The sequence below is a fragment of the Mustela lutreola genome, chromosome 9 (assembly GCF_030435805.1).
Source record: "Mustela lutreola isolate mMusLut2 chromosome 9, mMusLut2.pri, whole genome shotgun sequence".
Taxonomy (NCBI): domain Eukaryota; kingdom Metazoa; phylum Chordata; class Mammalia; order Carnivora; family Mustelidae; genus Mustela; species Mustela lutreola.
The window spans coordinates 18,327,927-18,346,708 of record NC_081298.1 but is presented as its reverse complement, the minus strand read 5'-3'; the positions used below and the strand labels follow the sequence as shown (position 1 = coordinate 18,346,708).

General features: G+C 58.2%; 1 protein-coding gene across 2 annotated transcripts in view; it reads left to right on the top strand.

The window, feature by feature from the left end:
- PLCG1 (phospholipase C gamma 1) overlaps positions 1-18,782 on the top strand; it is a 36,594-nt gene that overhangs the window by 12,381 nt on the left and 5,431 nt on the right. For both annotated transcript variants that reach the window (XM_059133147.1, XM_059133145.1), the window contains exons 3-24: positions 9,118-9,270; positions 9,385-9,478; positions 9,680-9,727; positions 11,924-12,008; positions 12,100-12,183; positions 12,417-12,451; positions 12,675-12,747; positions 12,839-12,940; positions 13,180-13,298; positions 13,390-13,475; positions 13,550-13,670; positions 14,044-14,212; positions 14,340-14,462; positions 14,543-14,644; positions 14,724-14,911; positions 15,157-15,357; positions 15,439-15,558; positions 15,647-15,827; positions 16,747-16,824; positions 17,616-17,719; positions 17,887-17,983; positions 18,216-18,285. In XM_059133147.1, the coding sequence (XP_058989130.1) occupies positions 9,118-9,270; positions 9,385-9,478; positions 9,680-9,727; positions 11,924-12,008; positions 12,100-12,183; positions 12,417-12,451; positions 12,675-12,747; positions 12,839-12,940; positions 13,180-13,298; positions 13,390-13,475; positions 13,550-13,670; positions 14,044-14,212; positions 14,340-14,462; positions 14,543-14,644; positions 14,724-14,911; positions 15,157-15,357; positions 15,439-15,558; positions 15,647-15,827; positions 16,747-16,824; positions 17,616-17,719; positions 17,887-17,983; positions 18,216-18,285 (2,433 nt within the window). The remainder of the gene's footprint in view (positions 1-9,117; positions 9,271-9,384; positions 9,479-9,679; positions 9,728-11,923; positions 12,009-12,099; positions 12,184-12,416; positions 12,452-12,674; positions 12,748-12,838; positions 12,941-13,179; positions 13,299-13,389; positions 13,476-13,549; positions 13,671-14,043; positions 14,213-14,339; positions 14,463-14,542; positions 14,645-14,723; positions 14,912-15,156; positions 15,358-15,438; positions 15,559-15,646; positions 15,828-16,746; positions 16,825-17,615; positions 17,720-17,886; positions 17,984-18,215; positions 18,286-18,782) is intronic.

Here is an 18,782-nt window from a genome sequence, read left to right as displayed (position 1 = left end):
CTACTTCCCCATCTGTTTCCTCCACCAGCCGGGGCTTTTCTGAAGGGCAGGAACTCAAGGGCCTTATTGATCTCTGTTTACCCAGGACTTAACCCAGGGCCCGACACTGAGGAGATAGGTGTCCCATACGTGTTTGATTAGATGATGGAATGAATGAACTAGCGTCAAGGGGCAACCGCTCAGTTCTCTCCCAGCTTTGAGTTCTCTGGGTGGGGCCTCTTTCCCTTCCTTCCTTTGGGGCCTGAGCGGGCTGATCCCACCTCTGAAATGGGTGGGGTTGGTCTAGTGTCCTAGGCAGGAGGACTGCCTGCCTGGGTGGTGGGAAGGCTCTGGGGCCAGGCAGAGGGTCCCAGTTCTGCCATGAACCACTGTGTGATCCTGACAAAACCCTCTGGAGCCTCCATTTTCTCATTGCTCCAAAGAGGAGAGTCATCTAGAATCTAGATGATTCATGTGCTGGCAACAATCCTTTACAGCTGTAACCTGAAGCAGTTAGTACATACGGGTTCAAGGTCCTGTGTAGGAGGACCCTGCAGACCTCCATGCAGCTGTCTGAATGGCCTTTTCCTGTTTATCAAGGTGGGAGAGGGCCAGATGCCCAGTCAGGCCTGGCTGCTCTTCTCGGTCAGGTGTTTAGGGAGCAGTGACTGAAACCCCAGCCAGAAGCAGATGCTGAGCTCTGCCCTGGTACACCCTGGACTCCCAGGATTCAGCCAGGACCCTGGGAAGGGGCTGTGGCCTCTCTCCCCTGCTGCTACATTGGCATGGGAAGGAGAAAAGCCCCATTCTCACCTTTTCTGTGTCGCATGGCCCTCGGACCCCAGGTCTCCCAGGCTCCAAGCTTGTCTGTAAAATGGAGGTAGACAGCTCCGACCCCTCTGCTTTTGATTTCCTCTCTGGTGAGATCTGGGAGCTGCTTCTGGCGGCTTCTGTTGGAAGATAGGAGGGGGGAGTTCATAGTCTCAGAATAGAGAGGGGAATGGAAGGCGGGGGAGGAGGGGTCTCTCACTCCTTCCAGAGGTCTCGCGCAGCACGGAAACTGCTAGCCGGTCCAGTGCCCCTCATTCCAGCTGCGTTAGGTTCTCTTCCCGCCTGTGCCCAGGTTCTGTCCTTTCTTCCCCTTGGGTCACCTCCATCTTTCCCTTCAGAGGTCTGACGACTCTTTAAAAGCTGTATCTTTCAGTTGGTACAGCTACTCTGGGGTTGCAGAGCCCCTTGGTCTTTGGCTCCCTCTGAAGGGGACTCTGGGGTGCAGTGCCTACCCTACCCTTGGGGCATCGTGCAGGAACCTGTGTGTAAGGGTGGCAGGGGAGAGGGCCAGGAATTGGCCACAGAGCGTTTCCCTTGTGGCTTCCTTTCTCCGTGTCGGCATCCTTTGAGGGAGAAGGCTCAGCTCCATTCGTGCTCCCTTGCCCTGGGTGTGTAGTCCTTGGAGGGTGATGAAAGGTGGCTGACTTGAGGGGTGGGCGCAGCCGGGAATGGCCCATTTGTTTATTCCCCGCTGGGTTTGGAGCGGGTTATAATGAGAGCATTTAGGGGGAAGTTTGTGGGGGTTTTTTGGTTTTTGTTTTTAGTAAGATTTTATTTTTAAGTAATCCCTATACCCAACATGGGGCTCAAACTCATAACTCCCAAATCAGGAGTCACATGATCTACCAAAGGAGCCATGTGCCCCATTTGGGGTAAGATTTGCACACCTTTCTTGATCCCTGGGCCTCGCTTTCTGAATCTCTTGGTGGCCTTGACTTAGAGCCAAGCAGGACAGGGTGCTCAGGGAGCCCTGCCTTTTCTACTCCTCAGACTTCCATGAACTTCCCATGGTTCCCACCAGTTGCAGGAACCTTTGTGCAGGGACTTCCCAATGTTCCCAGATTGCCCTGACCCCCAGAGAGGCCATGCCCTCACCCCTATGCCGCAGCGGTAACTGGTCCTTCTTTTTTCTGTCCCCTTAGTAAACCTCATCAACTTCTGTATTTGCATATTTGTTGTAGCTCCTCAGCCTTTGTCGACTGCAGCACCTCTTCCAGGAAGCCATCTCTGATACCATCTTTGAGCATCTGTGGCCTTTGCTATCTTTGTTAGATAATGAACTCTGGAATCTAACTTGTGTGTTCATTCCTGCTCTTTAGCACTCTGTATACATTTTGAGGCCTTCCTAGGACCTGAATTTGGGGAACGGATAGAAGAATTGAACATAGCTTCTGCCTTCAGGAGCTAGCTCACAGGCCAGTGATCTAGATCCCTGGAAGCACTAGAATGTGACAACAGTGTGGAACACTGGCTACGCCACCAGCCTGGCCCGTGCAGAGGCTTGGAGGGAGGGGCATGGGCTGAGAGCTGATATCCTGAGGTCCTTGCAGCTCATAGCCTGGATTGGACTTGGCCTTCTGGAGAGGGTTGGGCTTTCCCCACCTTCCCCCAGTGCCCATACAGGGCTGGACAGCCAGTCCTGGAGGGGATCTGGGGGTTCACATCCCATGAGTTCAGGGTAATGAAAACCCCCAGAGGGGAAAGACCTGTGCAGGCCAGGTAACATTCACTTACCTCTTTCAAGCTCTCCAGATTAAAAAACAAGACTCTTCATGTTTACCATGAGTTGAAATTTTTTTAAGTTGCAAAATGTAGGTGCATGTATTTCTCTTTGGGTAACTTCTACAGTTTACATCAGTTAGTTTATGTACTTTGTAAAAGGAAGAATGCTCTTTTTTTTTTTTTTTTAAGATTTTATTTATTCATTCGACAGACAGATCACAAGTAGGCAGAGAGGCAGAGGGGGAAGCAGGCTTCCTGCTGATCAGAGAGCCCAATGTGGGGCTCGATCCCAGGACTCCAAGATCATGACCTGAGCTGAAGGCAGAGGCCCAACCCACTAAGCCACCCAGGCGCCCCAGGAAGAATGATCTTCTTAAGAAAAATAGTTCAGGGGCACCTGGGTGGCTCAGTGGGCTAAAGCCTCTGCCTTTGGCTCAGGTCATGGTCTCAGGGTCCTGGGATTGCATCGAGCTCTCTGCTCAGTGAGGAGCCTGCTTCCCCGTCTCTCTTTGCCTGCCTCTCTGCCTACTTGTGATCTCTCTGTCAAATAAATAAATAAAATCGTCTTTAAAAATTTTTTTAAAAAGAAAAGAAAAATAGTTCAGTGAAAGCATGTTTCAGGCCCAGAAATTTGTGATATATGCCTTCTGGTTTTTTGTTGTGCTGGTGGCGGTGTTCTTGGCTCTATGTTCATCATTTGCGGGGAGGTTAATTTTCAGTATGCCCTCCTGTCTCTTTCTAATGAGATCGCTTCAGTGTCTCTTGACATCTCACAGTCACTCAGTGAAGAAGGGCCAGGAGTGGTGATCCTCTTTTGCGGATAAGGGAAATGAGGCTCAGAGGTGGGGCTGTGCCTCCCACCTGCCTTGCCGGTGCTTGGCGCTCCTCGTTCCTCTCTGTACACCCCCCTTGTCTGATGGGTAGTTAATTGGCCAGTAGGTTTGCAGGACCTCTGTCTGTGTAGGGCTATTTGGAAGGTGACCTCACTGGCAGCACAGGATGCTAGAACACTTGTTCCTGACTCAGAAGCTTGGGTCTAATTTAGAATCTTAGATTGGATGGTGGGCTCCCTTCTGTCCCTTCCAGGGCCTGCCATGGTCAGAGTGAAGTCTGCTCTGGGGCAGGATTGGCTAGCTCTCAGGAGCTGGACTCATCAAGATACCCTGGAAAAGGCTTGGTGCCCTGCCCCCGCTCTCTGCATTTCTCTTCCCTGGGGACTCTGCCTGGTGTCCAGGAATGCTGCCTCTCTGCACCTCCCTGCCACGGCTGTCTTGATGCACTGGGCAGGGGGATGACTGGTGGGGCACTTGTGGCTCAGCTTGATGTCTGGGAGCGGGTGGGGGGCAGGATTCTAAGACCAGAAGCAGCCCTACCCTCAGAAGAACCTTGCACAGACAAGTCCTCTAGGGTCATTGTCTTCAGTCCCTTCCCAGACTGTAGGCTGGCTGCCTGCCATTGAGCTTGTCCCGTTCATGGCACCCTCTCCTCACCCAGGGGAGTAGGTGTTGTCCCTGGCTTGGGGACCTACTTTCCTGTAAAGGCAAGCTCTGATCTGGCCCTGAGAGCAGCAACACTACTTTTTGCTGCTGTCTAGATGCCGGCCTCCCAAAGTGCTTGGGATGAGTTGTGTGACTCAGATAAGCAAACTGAGGCTCTTAAAGGGAAAGCAGCCACCACCGCTCTTCCACCCTGAAGGCAGTTGCTTTCCAGGCCTGACGGACCCAGGCTCTGTGCTTTGAGTAAGTGCTGATCTCTAGTCTCATGGTCTCTGGCAAGGAATCTGTCCCTGGACCAAGACAGGAGACAAGGGAGGATTTCCTTGCCTGGTCCTGCAGGCTCTGGTTTTGCCGATTCGGTCTTGTGGCATTCTGCCTCAATGCTTAGGGCCAGCCCCCGCCACCAGGCAACACGCATGTTTTCTTCTGCATAAAAGTCAAAACAGAAACCAGTCCAGGGTTGGGGGTGGTCAAGGCAGGCCAGGCTTGACTCTTGCATGTGAATGTTTTTATGTAGTTGGCTGTTCACATGTGAACGGTTAATGGCTGTCCCACCCCTAATGAAAAGCTTTGCTTTATCCCTCAGCTGCCAGCAAGGCCGATCTATATGCTTGCAAACAGGATTTGAGAATTGATCTTGGTGACTTCAGTCTGTTGGGTCTCCCGTTCTGATATGCATCCTCTGTGAGGTGGTGGGGTGCACGTGCCGCCAACACGTGGTGAGTGTGCAGGTTGGGTGCTGTAGACTCAGGAAGCCACCTCTGGCTTAGAGCACAGCTGCAGGCACTGATCTGAACTCTGGCCTCAGGAGCCCCAAGCCTTCATGGTGCCCCATCCCTGCAAGACCCCTTTTTGAGCCAGAGAAATGGCTGCTTGGATTCTTTCCTGTGGGCTGAGGCAGCTATAGCCTAACTTTACCTCTCCTAGGTTTGGGCCCAACCCCAGCAAAGCCCTGGCAGTTGGCTGCATTTCTCTCCCCTGCTGCTGGCTTCTCTGGGCCTTGAGCTGATGCACTAGGCACACAGGCCGGGGGTCAGTCTCCTTCAGATATCAGTGGGATCATTGGTTCCTGACAAGGACCTTACTGTACTAATGGGGAAACAGAGGCCAAAAGAGTAAGGGCCTGCCTAGGGCTGCACAGCTGGGATTTAAGACTTGCGTGGTTCTCCTCTGCTAGGCATGGGCAGCCTTTAGGAAGGGGGATGGTCAGGGCAGGCTTCCTGAAGGAGCAAGAGTGGGCAGGTTGCCACCAGAACCCCCAGGCTTCTGCCCAGGGCACCAGGCAGTCTGGCCATCAGAACGTCCTCAGTTCTCAGAGCTGGCCTGTGATGCCAGTCCCTGACCCAGCATGGGTAGTCCCTCATTACCAGAGCCCCTTGAGGAGGACTGGTGGTTTCTGTATCTTCATGAGAGCATGTGGGTGATTAAATGCCCAGGCAGTTTATCTTGTCGCTGTCTGCTACAGCCATATGTGGTGTGGTGGTACACATGCCATTCCTGAAGCATGTGCCTTGGGGACCTGGTTCTTGGAGGATGAACATACCATGCTTGCTGATGGAACCCCAGGCCCTCTCAGGTTGGAGCAAGCTTGAAGATGGACCTTTGTCATTGGTGAAGGCCTGCACCCTTCTGCTACACGGGAGGCTGGCCTGGCCCCCTGGCTATGGGATCCTGGCCTTTCCCTCAGAGAGTTCCCCTGTCTCACTCGTGTGTCTCCAGCCTAGCAAGGAACTCTCAGTACCCTGGCTTTTCTTTTCCCCAGTGTTCCTTGAATGTTGTTTTCCCATGGTCTGAGTGGGGGCTGAGTGCTGGGTCATGGGTCTCTGGGAACAGGGTGCTAGTCTCCTGCTCTTCTGAGCAGTTCTCCTCTCCTCCCGAAGCTCCCAGGTCCTGGGAGGGTGTCTGTCCCTGCCCTTCCTGTCCCACTGCAGTTCTGACCCAGACAGCTGGAGTGGCTCGGCCTCCCCCTGCCCCCAGCTAGGGCAGAGGCCATGCCTGTCCCAGGGAGTCTCCTCCCCTGATGGCAGTCCCTGGGGGACTGGCCCTGGCTTTCTCAGCAAAAAGGACCCTTCTGTGTCTGCCTCCCGGACGAGGAGGATGGAAGTGAGGCAGGGAGGCGGCACAGGACAGGATGTCTAAGAACGTGGTAGGGCGTCGCGCACTGGCGTCCTGTCCCTTCAGCCTCCCGTTGGCGTGATGCGCTTGGAGGGCATCAGCCCCAGGCTGGCACTTCCTTCTGGTGGCGTGGGGTACAAGGGACCAGGTGTGGCCAAGCCAGAGCTTGGGAAGCTTGGACGCCGGGCCTGGAGCTGCTCCGTGCCTGTGTGGTTGCTGTGTTGGGCAGGAGCCCAGTCGGCCTCCAGCCTGGTCTCCGTGGGAATGTGCCCAGGAGCACAGGGCAGGCCAGAGGTTCTCCTGGGTCCTGCTGGTGGAGTGTGTGTGTGTGTGTGTGTGTGTGTCTGTCTGCGCGCGCGCACACAGGGCTACACATATCCGGCCTCAGGCTTTGAACTGACCCTCCAGCTGCCTGCCAAGCAGCGGCCACGTCATGGGCTGCTCTCACGCTGGCGGGCACTGAGCCCTGAGACCCTGGCCTGCACGCATCTGTGTCTGTGAGGCGGTGTGCCTGTGTGCGAGGTGTGGGATGACAGCAGCTCTGTGCCGGAAAAGCATACGGGCTTCTGTCTTCAAGGGCAGGCTTTGTGGTTATGCTGCAGTTTCTGATCTGGGCATTTCCCCTGCTCAGCTCCTCCTTCCGTCCTTGGAGACTGTCTTCTCAGGCTGGGTTTTTGTGAGTCAGTTTCCCCGACCCTCCTTGTTTCTACCCGAGTGTAACTCGTTTTTTAAATGCCACTGCCATTCTGTGGCCCCTCCCCCCACCTGGGTGCCTCCTTTTCTCGTTTGCTCCTTCAGTCTTCCAGCAAGTATTGCCTGGGCTCTGCCTGGCCTGGGCGGAGATGACGCGTCTCACGTGGGGTCATGAGGAGTCAAGGGCATGATTACCGCAGGAGGCCGCTTTGAGTTGGGTCTTTGGTGGGAGAGAATGGAGCCTGGGAGGTAGACAGTCCACCCTAGGGGCCCGGATGAAATGGGGGGGGGCAGGAAGCACTGACTGCTCTTGCTCTTGGTTCGGCCTATTTCTTTTAAAGGTTTTATTCATTTATTTGACAGAGAGAGATCACAAGTAGGCAGAGAGGCAGGCGGGGGGTGGGGGGAGCAGGCTCCCTGCTGAGCAAAGAGCCCGATGTGGGGCTCGATCCCAGGGCCCTGGGATCCTGACCTGAGCCGAAAGCAGAGGCTTAACCCACTGAGCCACCCAGGCACCCCTCCAGCTTAGTTTAGATGGAGCAGAGAAGATGTGAGGGGAGAAGCTGGGAATAGATCACTGAGCCTCATCAGGAAGGGCCTTGAAAAGGCCACAGAAGGAACATGTTCTCCCTAGTGAGCAACCACAGGAGGAATCAGAACGGTGTTAGAAGGATTCTGAAAACTTCAGAAGAGTGGCTCCTTGGTGAGGAGGGTGGGAGCAGGGCTGCTGGCCGGGCAGGCAGGGCTTCTTCAATGAGAGGCCCAGGCCTGAGGGTTTGATGAAGGCACACGGAGCAGGGAGAACAGGGTCCAGTTAAAACCCGTAATGCTGTGGTGGAGAGCCGGGGTTGGGCTAGAAGCAGTGCCTCTGTTTGAGGTGGGACAGATGGGGCACAGCTGTGGCTTGGAAGGGGTAGGAAGAGAGCCTAGGGATTTGGGCCCTTTGGGACAGTGTGGCCTGGGTGGTGCACAGTTTGGACCGGGAGGGCTCTGGGACAGACACAAGCTGGCAACTTGCTGGGGCTGCTCCTGGCTCCAGATCTTCCGGGCGAGTCTGGGTTGAGAGCACTAGAAGGGGCTCTGGTGCCAAGGCGGTGCTCAGGGAGAGTCCTCTCTGGTTACTCAGCCAGGCTTCTTCTGCTTGAACAGCTCCTCCCTAAATCTGTCTCATTATCTGACTTGGAAAGTCCGTTGTCCCCCACCCCCAGCCCCCCAATCAAGGATCCCACCCAGCACGGGGGGATCGTGTGGACGTGTGGCTGGTGTAGCCCTTCCCTGTGCTGTGCACTGCTGGGGCCCTCTCCTAGCCTGGTTAGAACCTGTGCCCCTAGCGGACTTTGGTGAGGCAGCGGAGGGAGGGAACCTGCATCGAATGAGCTCCCGTGTGCCATATATGGTGCTGGGCACTTTTGACTTTTAGGACTTTGGATCTTCCCAGCACCCTCACTGTTACTGTTACCCGCATTCACATATGAAGGAGTGGGATCAGAGCAGTCACTGCCGAGGTCACACAGCTAACGGAAGGTAGAGCTGGGATTCTGCTGCAGGCAGTCTGGTCCCAGAGTCCACGCATGTTTTTTCTACCACCCTGCCTTCTAGAGAAATTCAGTCAAGCCCTCGACTTTATATTTGGTAAAAGTGAGACTAGAAGTTAAATGAGTCACTCAGTGTCATCTCCCATGTTAGTGGCCAAGGCAGGTCGTCTGCCTTGGACAGCCAGGGTGGGTAACATCCCTTTGGATAGCTGCTGCCTTGGGAGACGAGGCCTCTTGCTGAGACTTGCTTGGGGATGTCTTTGGGGTGGTGGGCCATTCAGGGATGTGTCAGTTCTCCGAGCTTGACCCCTCATTCTTCCCACGGGTCCTGAGACACACTTGGGTCTGCCTCACCCTAACCTGGGACTTTACAATTTGGTTCGTATACTTTGTGTCAGGAAATCATCCTCACAGAAGAGCCTTCAGCCCTCCCCAGTTCTCTCTCTAGACTCCAGCTTTTCTCCAGGTCAGAGTGACCTGCCTACATTCTCAGCAAGGGAAGGTACAGAGGCTGGGGCTCCCTGCTCCCCCAGACAGCTCCGCTTCTAGCAGAGGTCTGTCCTCAGACTCGGACTCCCTCTCTGGTGTCACCCAGTAGGCCTGTGAGTAGTATTCTTGGCTCTGCCCCTTGATGAGGTGTCTCTCTTTGTGGTCCCTCGCTGAGGGGGTGTGAGGAAACCAGGCTGCCTTCATTTCAGCACTGACTCAGAGACCCCAGCCTGACCTTGGTCTCTTTACCCTCCTAGTTGACATTAGGGAAATCAAGGAGATCCGCCCAGGGAAGACGTCACGGGATTTTGATCGCTACCAAGAGGACCCTGCTTTCCGACCAGACCAGTCACACTGCTTTGTCATCTTGTACGGAATGGAGTTCCGCCTGAAGACCCTGAGCCTACAGGGTAGGCGTCACCGGGCTGGAGGGGGTCGGGGCTAGCTCCGGGCAGATAGGCACTGGCTCCAGGCTCAGCGCGGAGTGCGTGTTCCCAGCTCACCTCCCTGCCCCTTGATCACAGCTACATCTGAGGATGAAGTGAACATGTGGATCAAGGGTTTAACGTGGCTGATGGAGGACACCCTGCAGGCGGCCACGCCTCTGCAGATCGAGAGGTGAGGACCCTGCACCCCCACCCCCAGCATAGCTCCCCATGAACTAGCCAGGGGAAGGAGCAGCCTGTGACGTAAGAGAAAAGGTTCTAGGGAGCAGCAGCAAGGACACAGGCCTTTGTGTGCACAGACACCGCCTGCTGACCTCCCTGGACCTAGTCTGGCTGGAGAAGTGCCTCTCACTTTAGGCTCCTCTCCCTCCAGGTGGCTGCGGAAGCAGTTCTACTCCGTGGATCGGAACCGTGAGGATCGGTAGGTACCGGGGTGTGGCTCTAGCTCTGCCTGTGGGTTGTGGCAGCCAGAACAGTAGCCAAGCCCTGATCAGCTCTCCGGAGAACCAAAGGACTCAGGGGGCCTATGTCTAGGAGGGCTGAGGGGCAGGCAAGCATTCTGGCACAGGTAACATCCTGCAGAAAGTCCTCTGAGGGCCTTGGTGCAGACTGGTGCTGGGTGTCCTGCGGAGCAGGCGGTGGTGGCCTTAGTGCGTGAGGGAGTGCCTTGAAGCTCACAGCTTTGAGGCCACTGTATGACAGCCAGGGGGGCCGGGGAGAGATGGGGGACAAAGATCAGTTCATGGTGAGGGTTTCTGACTGTTGCTGTGATAGAGCTAGAAAACCACGGAGGGTTTTGAAAGGAAGCATCCCGTGACCTGACTTCGGTTGCACCAGACTGCCGGCTGCGGCTGGAGAGCCCAGGACGGGGCAGAGCTGGCCAGCTTGGGCAGGGAGCTGCTTCAGCGTTCTGGATGCGAGATGAGAGGTCGTGGCTCGGGGTGGAGGGCGGTAGCACATGGTCGGATTTGGACTCTACTGTGTTTTGAAGGTAAGAGTCCAGTAAAACTTCCAAACATTGATTTTAGTGTGCAAGAGGAAGAGAGGAGTCTGAGGTAACAGTTAAGCTTTGTGGCTGGAGAACCTGGAAAGGTGGCGTTGCCATTGACTAAGATGGGGAAGGCCATGGGAAAAGCAAATTTGGGGGAGCTTAGGGATGCATTTGGGCCATATTCAGTTTTATGATACCCTTAGACGTCCAGGTAGAGATGTTGCATTGGCAGGTGGGTAGAATGAGTTTAAGGGAGAAGTTGGGGCGGGAGATGTTGCCGCGGGAGCATAGAGATGTTCTTCCCTAGGCCATGAGGCTGGAGATCACCTGATAGACGTAGCAAGAGCAGGGAAGAGGGCCGTGACCCCAGGCCACTCGGTCACTGGGGATCAGGGAGGTGAGGAGGAGATAGCCATGGGAAGGAGCGGCTTGTGAGGGAAGAGAAAAACTTGGGAGGGTGGGGTTTTGGAAGCCTGGGGAGGAGGGGTTGGTGAGCTGTGCCAGGCCTCGCCAGGTATGGACTTGACAGCACAGAGGGTGTTGGTGACCTTGAGGAGCAGAGAGCGGTGTTCAGGGAAGGAAAGGGAGCACGGATGGCTCCCTCAGGTGCAGCTGTGCAGGAGAGCGGAGAAGGGCGCGGCGGCGGAGAGGGCAGAAGGGTCGAGACCCGTGTTTTGGCGGAACGGATAATAGCAGAGAGTTGAGAGAGAGTTCGGTGATGCAGAGTTTCCTAACCTGCAGAGCAAGGACCCTGAGGGCCTTGCTTCTGGGCACCTGGGGGTCAGGTGAGCTGGCACGGGCAGAAGCAGCACCTGCTGAAGCATACTTGCCAGTAGCGGCCAGGGCCATGTGGTACAAGACTGAATTCTGGAAGGGAGTGTTGGTGATGTCTGCCAGGCTCTTGAGCAGGAGGAAGAGGGATGCCAGCCCTCGCCTCCCTGACACCAGCCTCCAGGAGCGAAGGCTTCCCTGTCCCCCACCTTTTCCAGCCTTTCGCCAGGCAGGGTCCCCTAGTCCCACATCCTGGGCAGACTTCCCTGTCAGACGCCGGGGGAGTGCCCAGTCGCCAGCAGTGGTATTTTGTCAAGCAGGATCCCCTCTGGCTACCAGCCCCCTCAGACCCCCACCCCATGCTGGATGCTGAGACACACACTCCCAGCATTCTAGGGTAGCGGGTCAGGACTCCCTGTGGAGTCGCCCCCAGCGAGTATGTGAGTGAGCTGTGCGGGGCCTGGAGGCTCACAGGGCAAGGCTGCCTCCTGTGTCTGGGTGAGCCAACAGCCCCTAGGATTGTCGGGGGGCCAGAGGTACAGGCTTGACCACTGAGACCTAAAGACTGGCTCTCCTCCCCCATGCCTGACCCACTTCACTGAGCCTGTTCACTCCTTTCTTGGCAGAATCATGGCCTTTTTCTTTGCCCAGATGAGGAAACTGAGCCCTCGAGAAAGGAGGGGACTTCCTTTGGTCACCCCAAGTGTTCTGATTTAGCCCCCTCAGGACTCCAGGTGCCAGGAGTAGTGCTTATCTGTCCAGCCCAGAGGGACTGAGTCCCAGCTGGACTCAGCTGACAAGTCAGCGGTCAGGAGAGGTTGGGTGAGGCCCCTGGGAATGTCCCTGTTTCCTCAGTATATCAGCCAAGGACCTGAAGAACATGCTGTCCCAGGTCAACTACCGGGTCCCCAACATGCGCTTCCTCCGAGAGCGTCTGACGGTAAGCACATCCTGGGCCACCCGCTGGCAGTGAGGGAGCCTGGGAGCCCCTGGCCGTAGGCCTGACCGGAGTCCTGCCCTGTGCCACGTAGGACCTGGAGCAGCGCAGCAGTGACATCACCTACGGGCAGTTTGCTCAGCTGTACCGCAGCCTCATGTACAGCGCCCAGAAGACGGTGCATGAGCCACCTGCCCTCCCGTGGCCCCTGCCCCTGCTCTCCCGCCCCAGCCCCAGCCCTGCTTGCCTCAGCCCTGCCGCCCTGCTGGAGGGCTTTCCGGTGCCATTTCTCCAGCTCTTCTCTTGAGGCCCGCCCACCCCTGTCTGTTGCCCCAGCCTTTCTTCCTGAAAGCCCTTTTCCCATGTGGCCTCCCAGGGGCTCTCGCTCTGACCAGCTTCTGTCTCCTGCAGATGGACCTCCCCTTCTTGGAAGCCAGTGCCCTGAGGTTTGGTTTGAAGTGGGGCGGTGGGGTTCTCCCCGGGGCCTCCTTCCTCTCTCCCCTGGCGACTCCTGGTACAGGTGGGAGGCAGTGGGAAGGGGTAAGCCATGCTGGACCCTCTTGGTCATCTGTGCTGGCTGGGAGCTGGGCTCTGCCTTCCAGGGGGCCCTCGTTGTCTGGGGGCTGCACCAGCCACCGGGCTGCCAGGTGCTTCCCTTCTCTCCCACAGGGCGGGGGAGCGGCCGGAGCTCTGTCGAGTATCCCTTCCCGAGTTCCAGCAGTTCCTCCTCGAGTACCAGGGGGTACGGCTGGGTGGGGCTGGGCCAGGGTTCCTGGCTGCGGGGGGCTGGGCTCGTCGCTGGTAGCCTCTCATGCGCCCCCCTCCCCCACCAGGAGCTGTGGGCTGTTGACCGGCTTCAGGTGCAGGAGTTCATGCTCAGCTTCCTTCGAGACCCCTTGCGGGAAATCGAAGAGCCATACTTCTTCCTGGACGAGGTGAGCCCTGACTCTCACACCCCATACATCAGAATGGGGGGCACTGACCGGAACCCCACCTGGGTCCCAGGAGCCAGATTCTCCTTAGGGCTGCCACCTTGTTCCTCCCCGCCGTCCACCTTGTCCACCACCTTGTCCACCTCAGTGACAGACACTGAGCGTCCTCTCCTTCCCACCACAGCCAAGCCAGGGGTCTGGGGTAGTGGCTCACTCTGGTCTTTCCTTCCTGTTCCGGACAGTTTGTCACCTTCCTGTTCTCCAAAGAGAACAGTGTGTGGAACTCGCAGCTGGATGCCGTGTGCCCGGACACCATGAACAACCCTCTCTCCCACTACTGGATCTCCTCCTCCCACAACACGTGAGTGGCTCCGTTGGCACGCCCGCCCCCCTGGCCCGGGCTTCGGAGGGAGGCACTCACCCACCACCCCTGCCTTTCCTTCCCTGTGCAGGTACCTGACCGGGGACCAGTTCTCCAGCGAGTCCTCCCTAGAAGCCTACGCCCGCTGCCTGCGAATGGGCTGTCGCTGCATTGAGTGTGCGTGGGGGCCGGGGTTGGGGGGGTAGGTTGGGGGGCCCTGCCCTCTTGACCGTGGTCATGTTCCTGCGCAGTGGACTGCTGGGATGGCCCAGACGGGATGCCGGTCATTTACCACGGACACACCCTTACCACCAAGATTAAGTTCTCAGATGTTCTGCACACCATCAAGGAGCACGCCTTCGTGGCCTCAGAGTGAGTGGGGGTGGGGGTCAGCGGGGCTACGGCTCCCTCCTATGACGGAGGGTCCCCTCCAGTGCTGTCCCCACTCCCTGTTTTCTCTCTTTGTCCTTCTTGGCCTCCCCTCCTGCCGCTTGCTTGAGCCGTCCTTCCGCAGCCCTCCTGCTTCCTGCCTCCTCGGCGCCCCTTTCATGGAACAAACTAAAGCTCTACCCGTACGCCCCACGTGCTTCCTTCCAGGGCCTGGGGAGGAACGAAGCTCTTCTCTGGCTAGCTGCCCTCTAGACACGGACCCTTGCTTCCTAACACCTTTTCTGAGCAGCTGTTTGGACTGGGTGTTGACCCCTCAGAACTGTAAGGTCTCCGTCACTGGTCCCCTACCCTGCAGGTACCCGGTCATCCTGTCCATCGAGGACCACTGCAGCATTGCCCAGCAGAGAAACATGGCACAGTACTTCAAGAAGGTGCTTGGGGACACCCTCCTTACCAAGCCCGTGGACATCGCTGCAGACGGGCTCCCCTCACCCAACCAGCTCAAGAGGAAGATCCTCATCAAGGTAGCGCTGGGGGCGCCCCACCCTTCCGCACGCCTCTCCCAGGCCGTGGCTCAGCCGGCGGCCTCAGCCTGGGTGAGAGGCGGGGGCTCGGACTGGGCTGGCGCTGCATGTCCCGCTGCTCCCACAGCACAAGAAGCTGGCAGAGGGCAGCGCTTATGAAGAGGTGCCCACGTCGGTGATGTACTCCGAGAACGACATCAGCAACTCCATCAAGAACGGCATCCTCTACCTGGAGGACCCCGTGAACCATGTGAGTGCCAGGCCGGGCTGAGCGTGGGGGCCTGGTGGGAGGCGGCCTCCGTTCATGGGCCCCGCTCTGCTCTCTCCCAGGAGTGGTACCCGCACTACTTCGTTCTGACCAGCAGCAAGATCTACTACTCCGAGGAGACCAGCAGTGACCAGGGCAATGAGGATGAGGAGGAGCCCAAGGAGGTGAGGGGCCAGCCCAGGGCTGGGGGCTGGGCTGGGGTCAGAGTCACCGAGTGTCTTTGCTGTCGCCCTCCCCCTGCAGGCCAGTGGCAGCACGGAGCTGCACTCCAGTGAGAAGTGGTTCCATGGGAAGCTTGGCGCGGGCCGGGACGGACGGCACATCGCCGAGCGCCTGCTCACCGAGTACTGCATCGAGACCGGGGCCCCTGACGGCTCCTTCCTTGTGCGGGAGAGCGAGACCTTCGTGGGCGACTACACCCTCTCCTTCTGGTAACCCAGTCCCAGCGCGTGTGCTGCACTCTGTTGTGCCCCCCTGCCGAGACCACTGCTGTCTGGTGTTGGTCTCTGTTACAGGCTCTCACATGGAGCGTGATCTCCTCACACACATACTTTTCTGGGTGCTTTGAAGCCCCTCTGCGGGTCTGCCCAGCCGCTGAGTACCTCGGGCGCCTCACTTGGGCTGGAGCATGGCTTCTGGGCCACACCTGCTTCACCGCCTCCATGTCTTCCCGCAGGAGGAACGGGAAAGTCCAGCACTGCCGGATCCACTCCCGCCAGGACGCTGGGGCCCCCAAGTTCTTCTTGACAGACAACTTGGTCTTTGACTCACTCTATGACCTCATCACGCACTACCAGCAGGTGCCCCTGCGCTGCAATGAATTTGAGATGCGCCTCTCAGAGCCTGTCCCGCAGACCAATGCCCACGAGAGCAAAGAGTGAGGGAGGGCCTGGTGGCTGAGGGCTGGTGGGGGGACGGAAGTCGGGGAGGCCAGGGATTGACTCGGGCCTGTCCTCAGGTGGTACCACGCCAGCCTGACCAGAGCTCAGGCCGAGCACATGCTGATGCGTGTCCCCCGGGACGGGGCCTTCCTGGTGAGAAAACGGAACGAACCCAACTCCTACGCCATCTCCTTCCGGTGAGGGGCGTGGCCTGGGGTGCTCTAGGTGGTGTGGGGCCATGCCTGGATCTGGGCTTCCCTGACCCCACGTGACCGTTCTGTTCAGGGCCGAGGGCAAGATCAAGCATTGCCGTGTCCAGCAGGAGGGTCAGACGGTGATGCTGGGCAACTCGGAGTTTGACAGCCTTGTGGACCTGATCAGCTACTACGAGAAGCACCCACTGTACCGCAAAATGAAGCTGCGCTACCCCATCAACGAGGAGGCGCTGGAGAAGATCGGCACTGCTGTGAGGGCCTGGGGCTGGGGGCATCGTGGCAGGCAGGGACCCTGGGCTAGCTGCTGGGTGCTCATGGGACAGTCTGGCTGTGCGAGCTCCTGGACAGGTCACTCTGCCCAGCTGGGGGCCATGGCATAGGTGCCAGGACAGTGTCCTGGGAGATGTGTCCTCTGCGCGGGTGTGGCTGCCAGGAATGGCACGCGTTAGGGGAAGAGGTTAGGGGCTGCGAGCTAAGTTCTGGGGTGAGGAGGTCCTGGAACTCACACAGGGAGCAGTAGGCCCAAGGCCTGAGGCTTCGCCGGCTGGGCTTGGACTAGACTGTCGCGGGGGCAGAGGGGAGAGTAGGCTACAGAAGGGCGGCTATGGAGGGAAGAGACACCGGGGTAAGACAGTGAGGCAGAAGGCTGCACAGATGGCCTAGGGGCCAGGAAGGGCTTAGTACTGGGACCATGGCATTGGACAGAAGGAAGGCATCTAGGACGGGAGGTCCCCTTGAGACTTGTCATCAGTGGGCACAGGTGTCCAGGGAAGGGTCTGCACCCACCAGGGCCTGGGGCTGGACTGGTGGATTGGCGGGACTGGGGCGGGGACACCCGGAGGGAGGGAGGGAGCCCCTGGGCTACATAGTTGAGGGCAGGGCACCTGCAGGAGCCTGCTGCAGACAGCTCCGCAGCAGTTTGGGCCTTCAGGAACAGAGAGGTTTCAGAATCGTGGGGAGGTTTTCAAGGGTAAGAAAGTGGAGAGTAGGGAGGGCCAGGCCACACCCATTGAGGTCTGAGATGCTGGTGGACCCGACGCCAGGGAAGGGGCAGACTTGGCCTTGTGTAGCAGGACACGTGGGCCTGCTGCACCGATCGAGGGGTCTGGGGCAGCTGGTAACCACTGTTCTCTCTGGGTGTTAACCTATCCCATTTGGTCCCGTTTGCAGGAGCCTGACTATGGAGCCCTGTATGAGGGACGCAACCCTGGCTTCTACGTGGAGGCGAATCCTATGCCAACTTTCAAGGTATAGCATCAGGCCTCTGATACAGGAAGTGCGGAGGCGGGGGGTCCCCAGTGGCTGAGGACTTGCATTTCTGTGCTCAGGGGCCCATCTGTGGTCGTTGTGGAGAAGTGGTGCTTGTGGTTTTCCGAGGCCTGAGAGGTTGTGAGATGTGTGGTTTGTGTATGACCACAGCTCTCCCTGGGCTGACCCCCTCCCAGACCTTGTCCCTGGGGGTCCGCACTGACCCTTCCAGATTGTTCCCCAGGGTAACTCCCGTTTCCTCCTGGGTGGCAGCAGGGCAGGGGCAGGCCACACTGGCCAGAAAACTTTTTTCTTTGCTCCTCAGTCCCTCACCTCATGAAGATCTGTCAGAGAGCATCTTCCTCTTTCTGCTCTTTTCTCTAAGGGGTAAGGGAGAGTTGTGCACTATTTCTCAGCCCCTTCCCTCAGCAGCCAGGGAGCCTGGGAAGGAGGTTCTTTTCTTCTGTTTTCCAGATGAGGACTGATGGGGTCCCAGCCATGCCCGTAGGCTTTCAGGTCCCAGGGGAGGCACCCACACACACTTTCCGCCTAGCCTGCCAGCCCTGATTCCTGGGGACAGATGGAAGGTTCTCGCTGGGGTCCAGGTTGTGGGGCTTGCAGGAGTCCACCTGGACTTCAGGAGTCTCCGTGGTAGAGGCCCTGGGACTGTCCTCCGTCACATCTGTCCTGGAGTCTCCTGTAGGTCCAGTGGTGAGGACTGGAGCTGGGCAGGTGGCTCCAGGTCAGGAGGCAGGTGAGGACAGCTTGCTCTCACTGCTGCCCCCCTGCAGTGCGCCGTCAAGGCCCTCTTTGACTACAAGGCCCAGAGGGAGGACGAGCTGACGTTCACGAAGAATGCCATCATCCAGAACGTGGAGAAGCAGGACGGCGGCTGGTGAGTCTGGTGCCCGGAGCCACAGCCGTGGATCCGGGGGTGGGGTGGTGGGGCGGACACGCCCGTGGGCTGGCTGTCGCTGGCTCCCGTGGGGGGCCTTGGCAAGGACTCCCCTCCTGTGGAAGTCAGGGGTGGTTGCTGAGGTCCGTGCCATGTTGCTCCCACAGGTGGCGGGGAGACTACGGGGGGAAGAAGCAGCTGTGGTTCCCGTCAAACTATGTGGAGGAGATGGTCAGCCCCGCAGCCCTGGAGCCTGAGAGGGAGGTGAGTGCAGAGCCATGCAGGGGGGACATGTCAGTCACACACAGTGACACAGCCACTGTCACTTGCAGTCCACTCGCAGCCCTGAGGGGCCACAGTTTCCAGGACACATGTGCTGTTTGTGTTGTCATGTGTGTGCTTGTGGGGTGTGCTTGTTGCGTGCACACGGGACCCCCCCATCCATGCATGTGTACAGCGGACATGCTGACGCACCTGTGGGCTTTGCTCTCCACAGCACTTGGACGAGAACAGCCCCCTGGGAGACTTGCTCCGGGGGGTCTTGGATGTGCCGGCTTGTCAGATTGGTGAGCCCCTAACCTGCTTTCCAGCCCACCGTTCCTTAGGGTCAGGCTCTCCTTTGTGGCTGTGGGCACATGCCGAGGGAAGAAGCCAGAGGCTGCGTTCCCTCAGAGCTCTCCCTGTGCTTGGAGTCTCCCTTGATGCCCCGGGCTCCTGTCTTCATCTCCAGCTTTGAGCCCCGCGTGCTCACCGGAGCCAGGCACTATGGGAGACGCAGACGGCTCGTGGACCTCCACTGTCCTCCCAGGCAGGGTCCCGGGGTGGGACAGGGGACCCAGGGGGAACAGACGGGGGTTTGAGCCCCAGCCCGCCTCTACCAGCAGGGACTTTGCTCGGAGCCCTGTGGTCCTCTGCTGTCACATGGGCCTGGCCCAGCAGCCTTGTCCGCCTCATGGTGTGTGGGGAGGACAGGTGGTGAGGGGACTCGGAGCCTAGGGAGCCCCGTGCCTGGGCTGTGGTGCGGGGGACGCAGAAGCATCTTGCCAGCTCTGTTCTTGCTCCC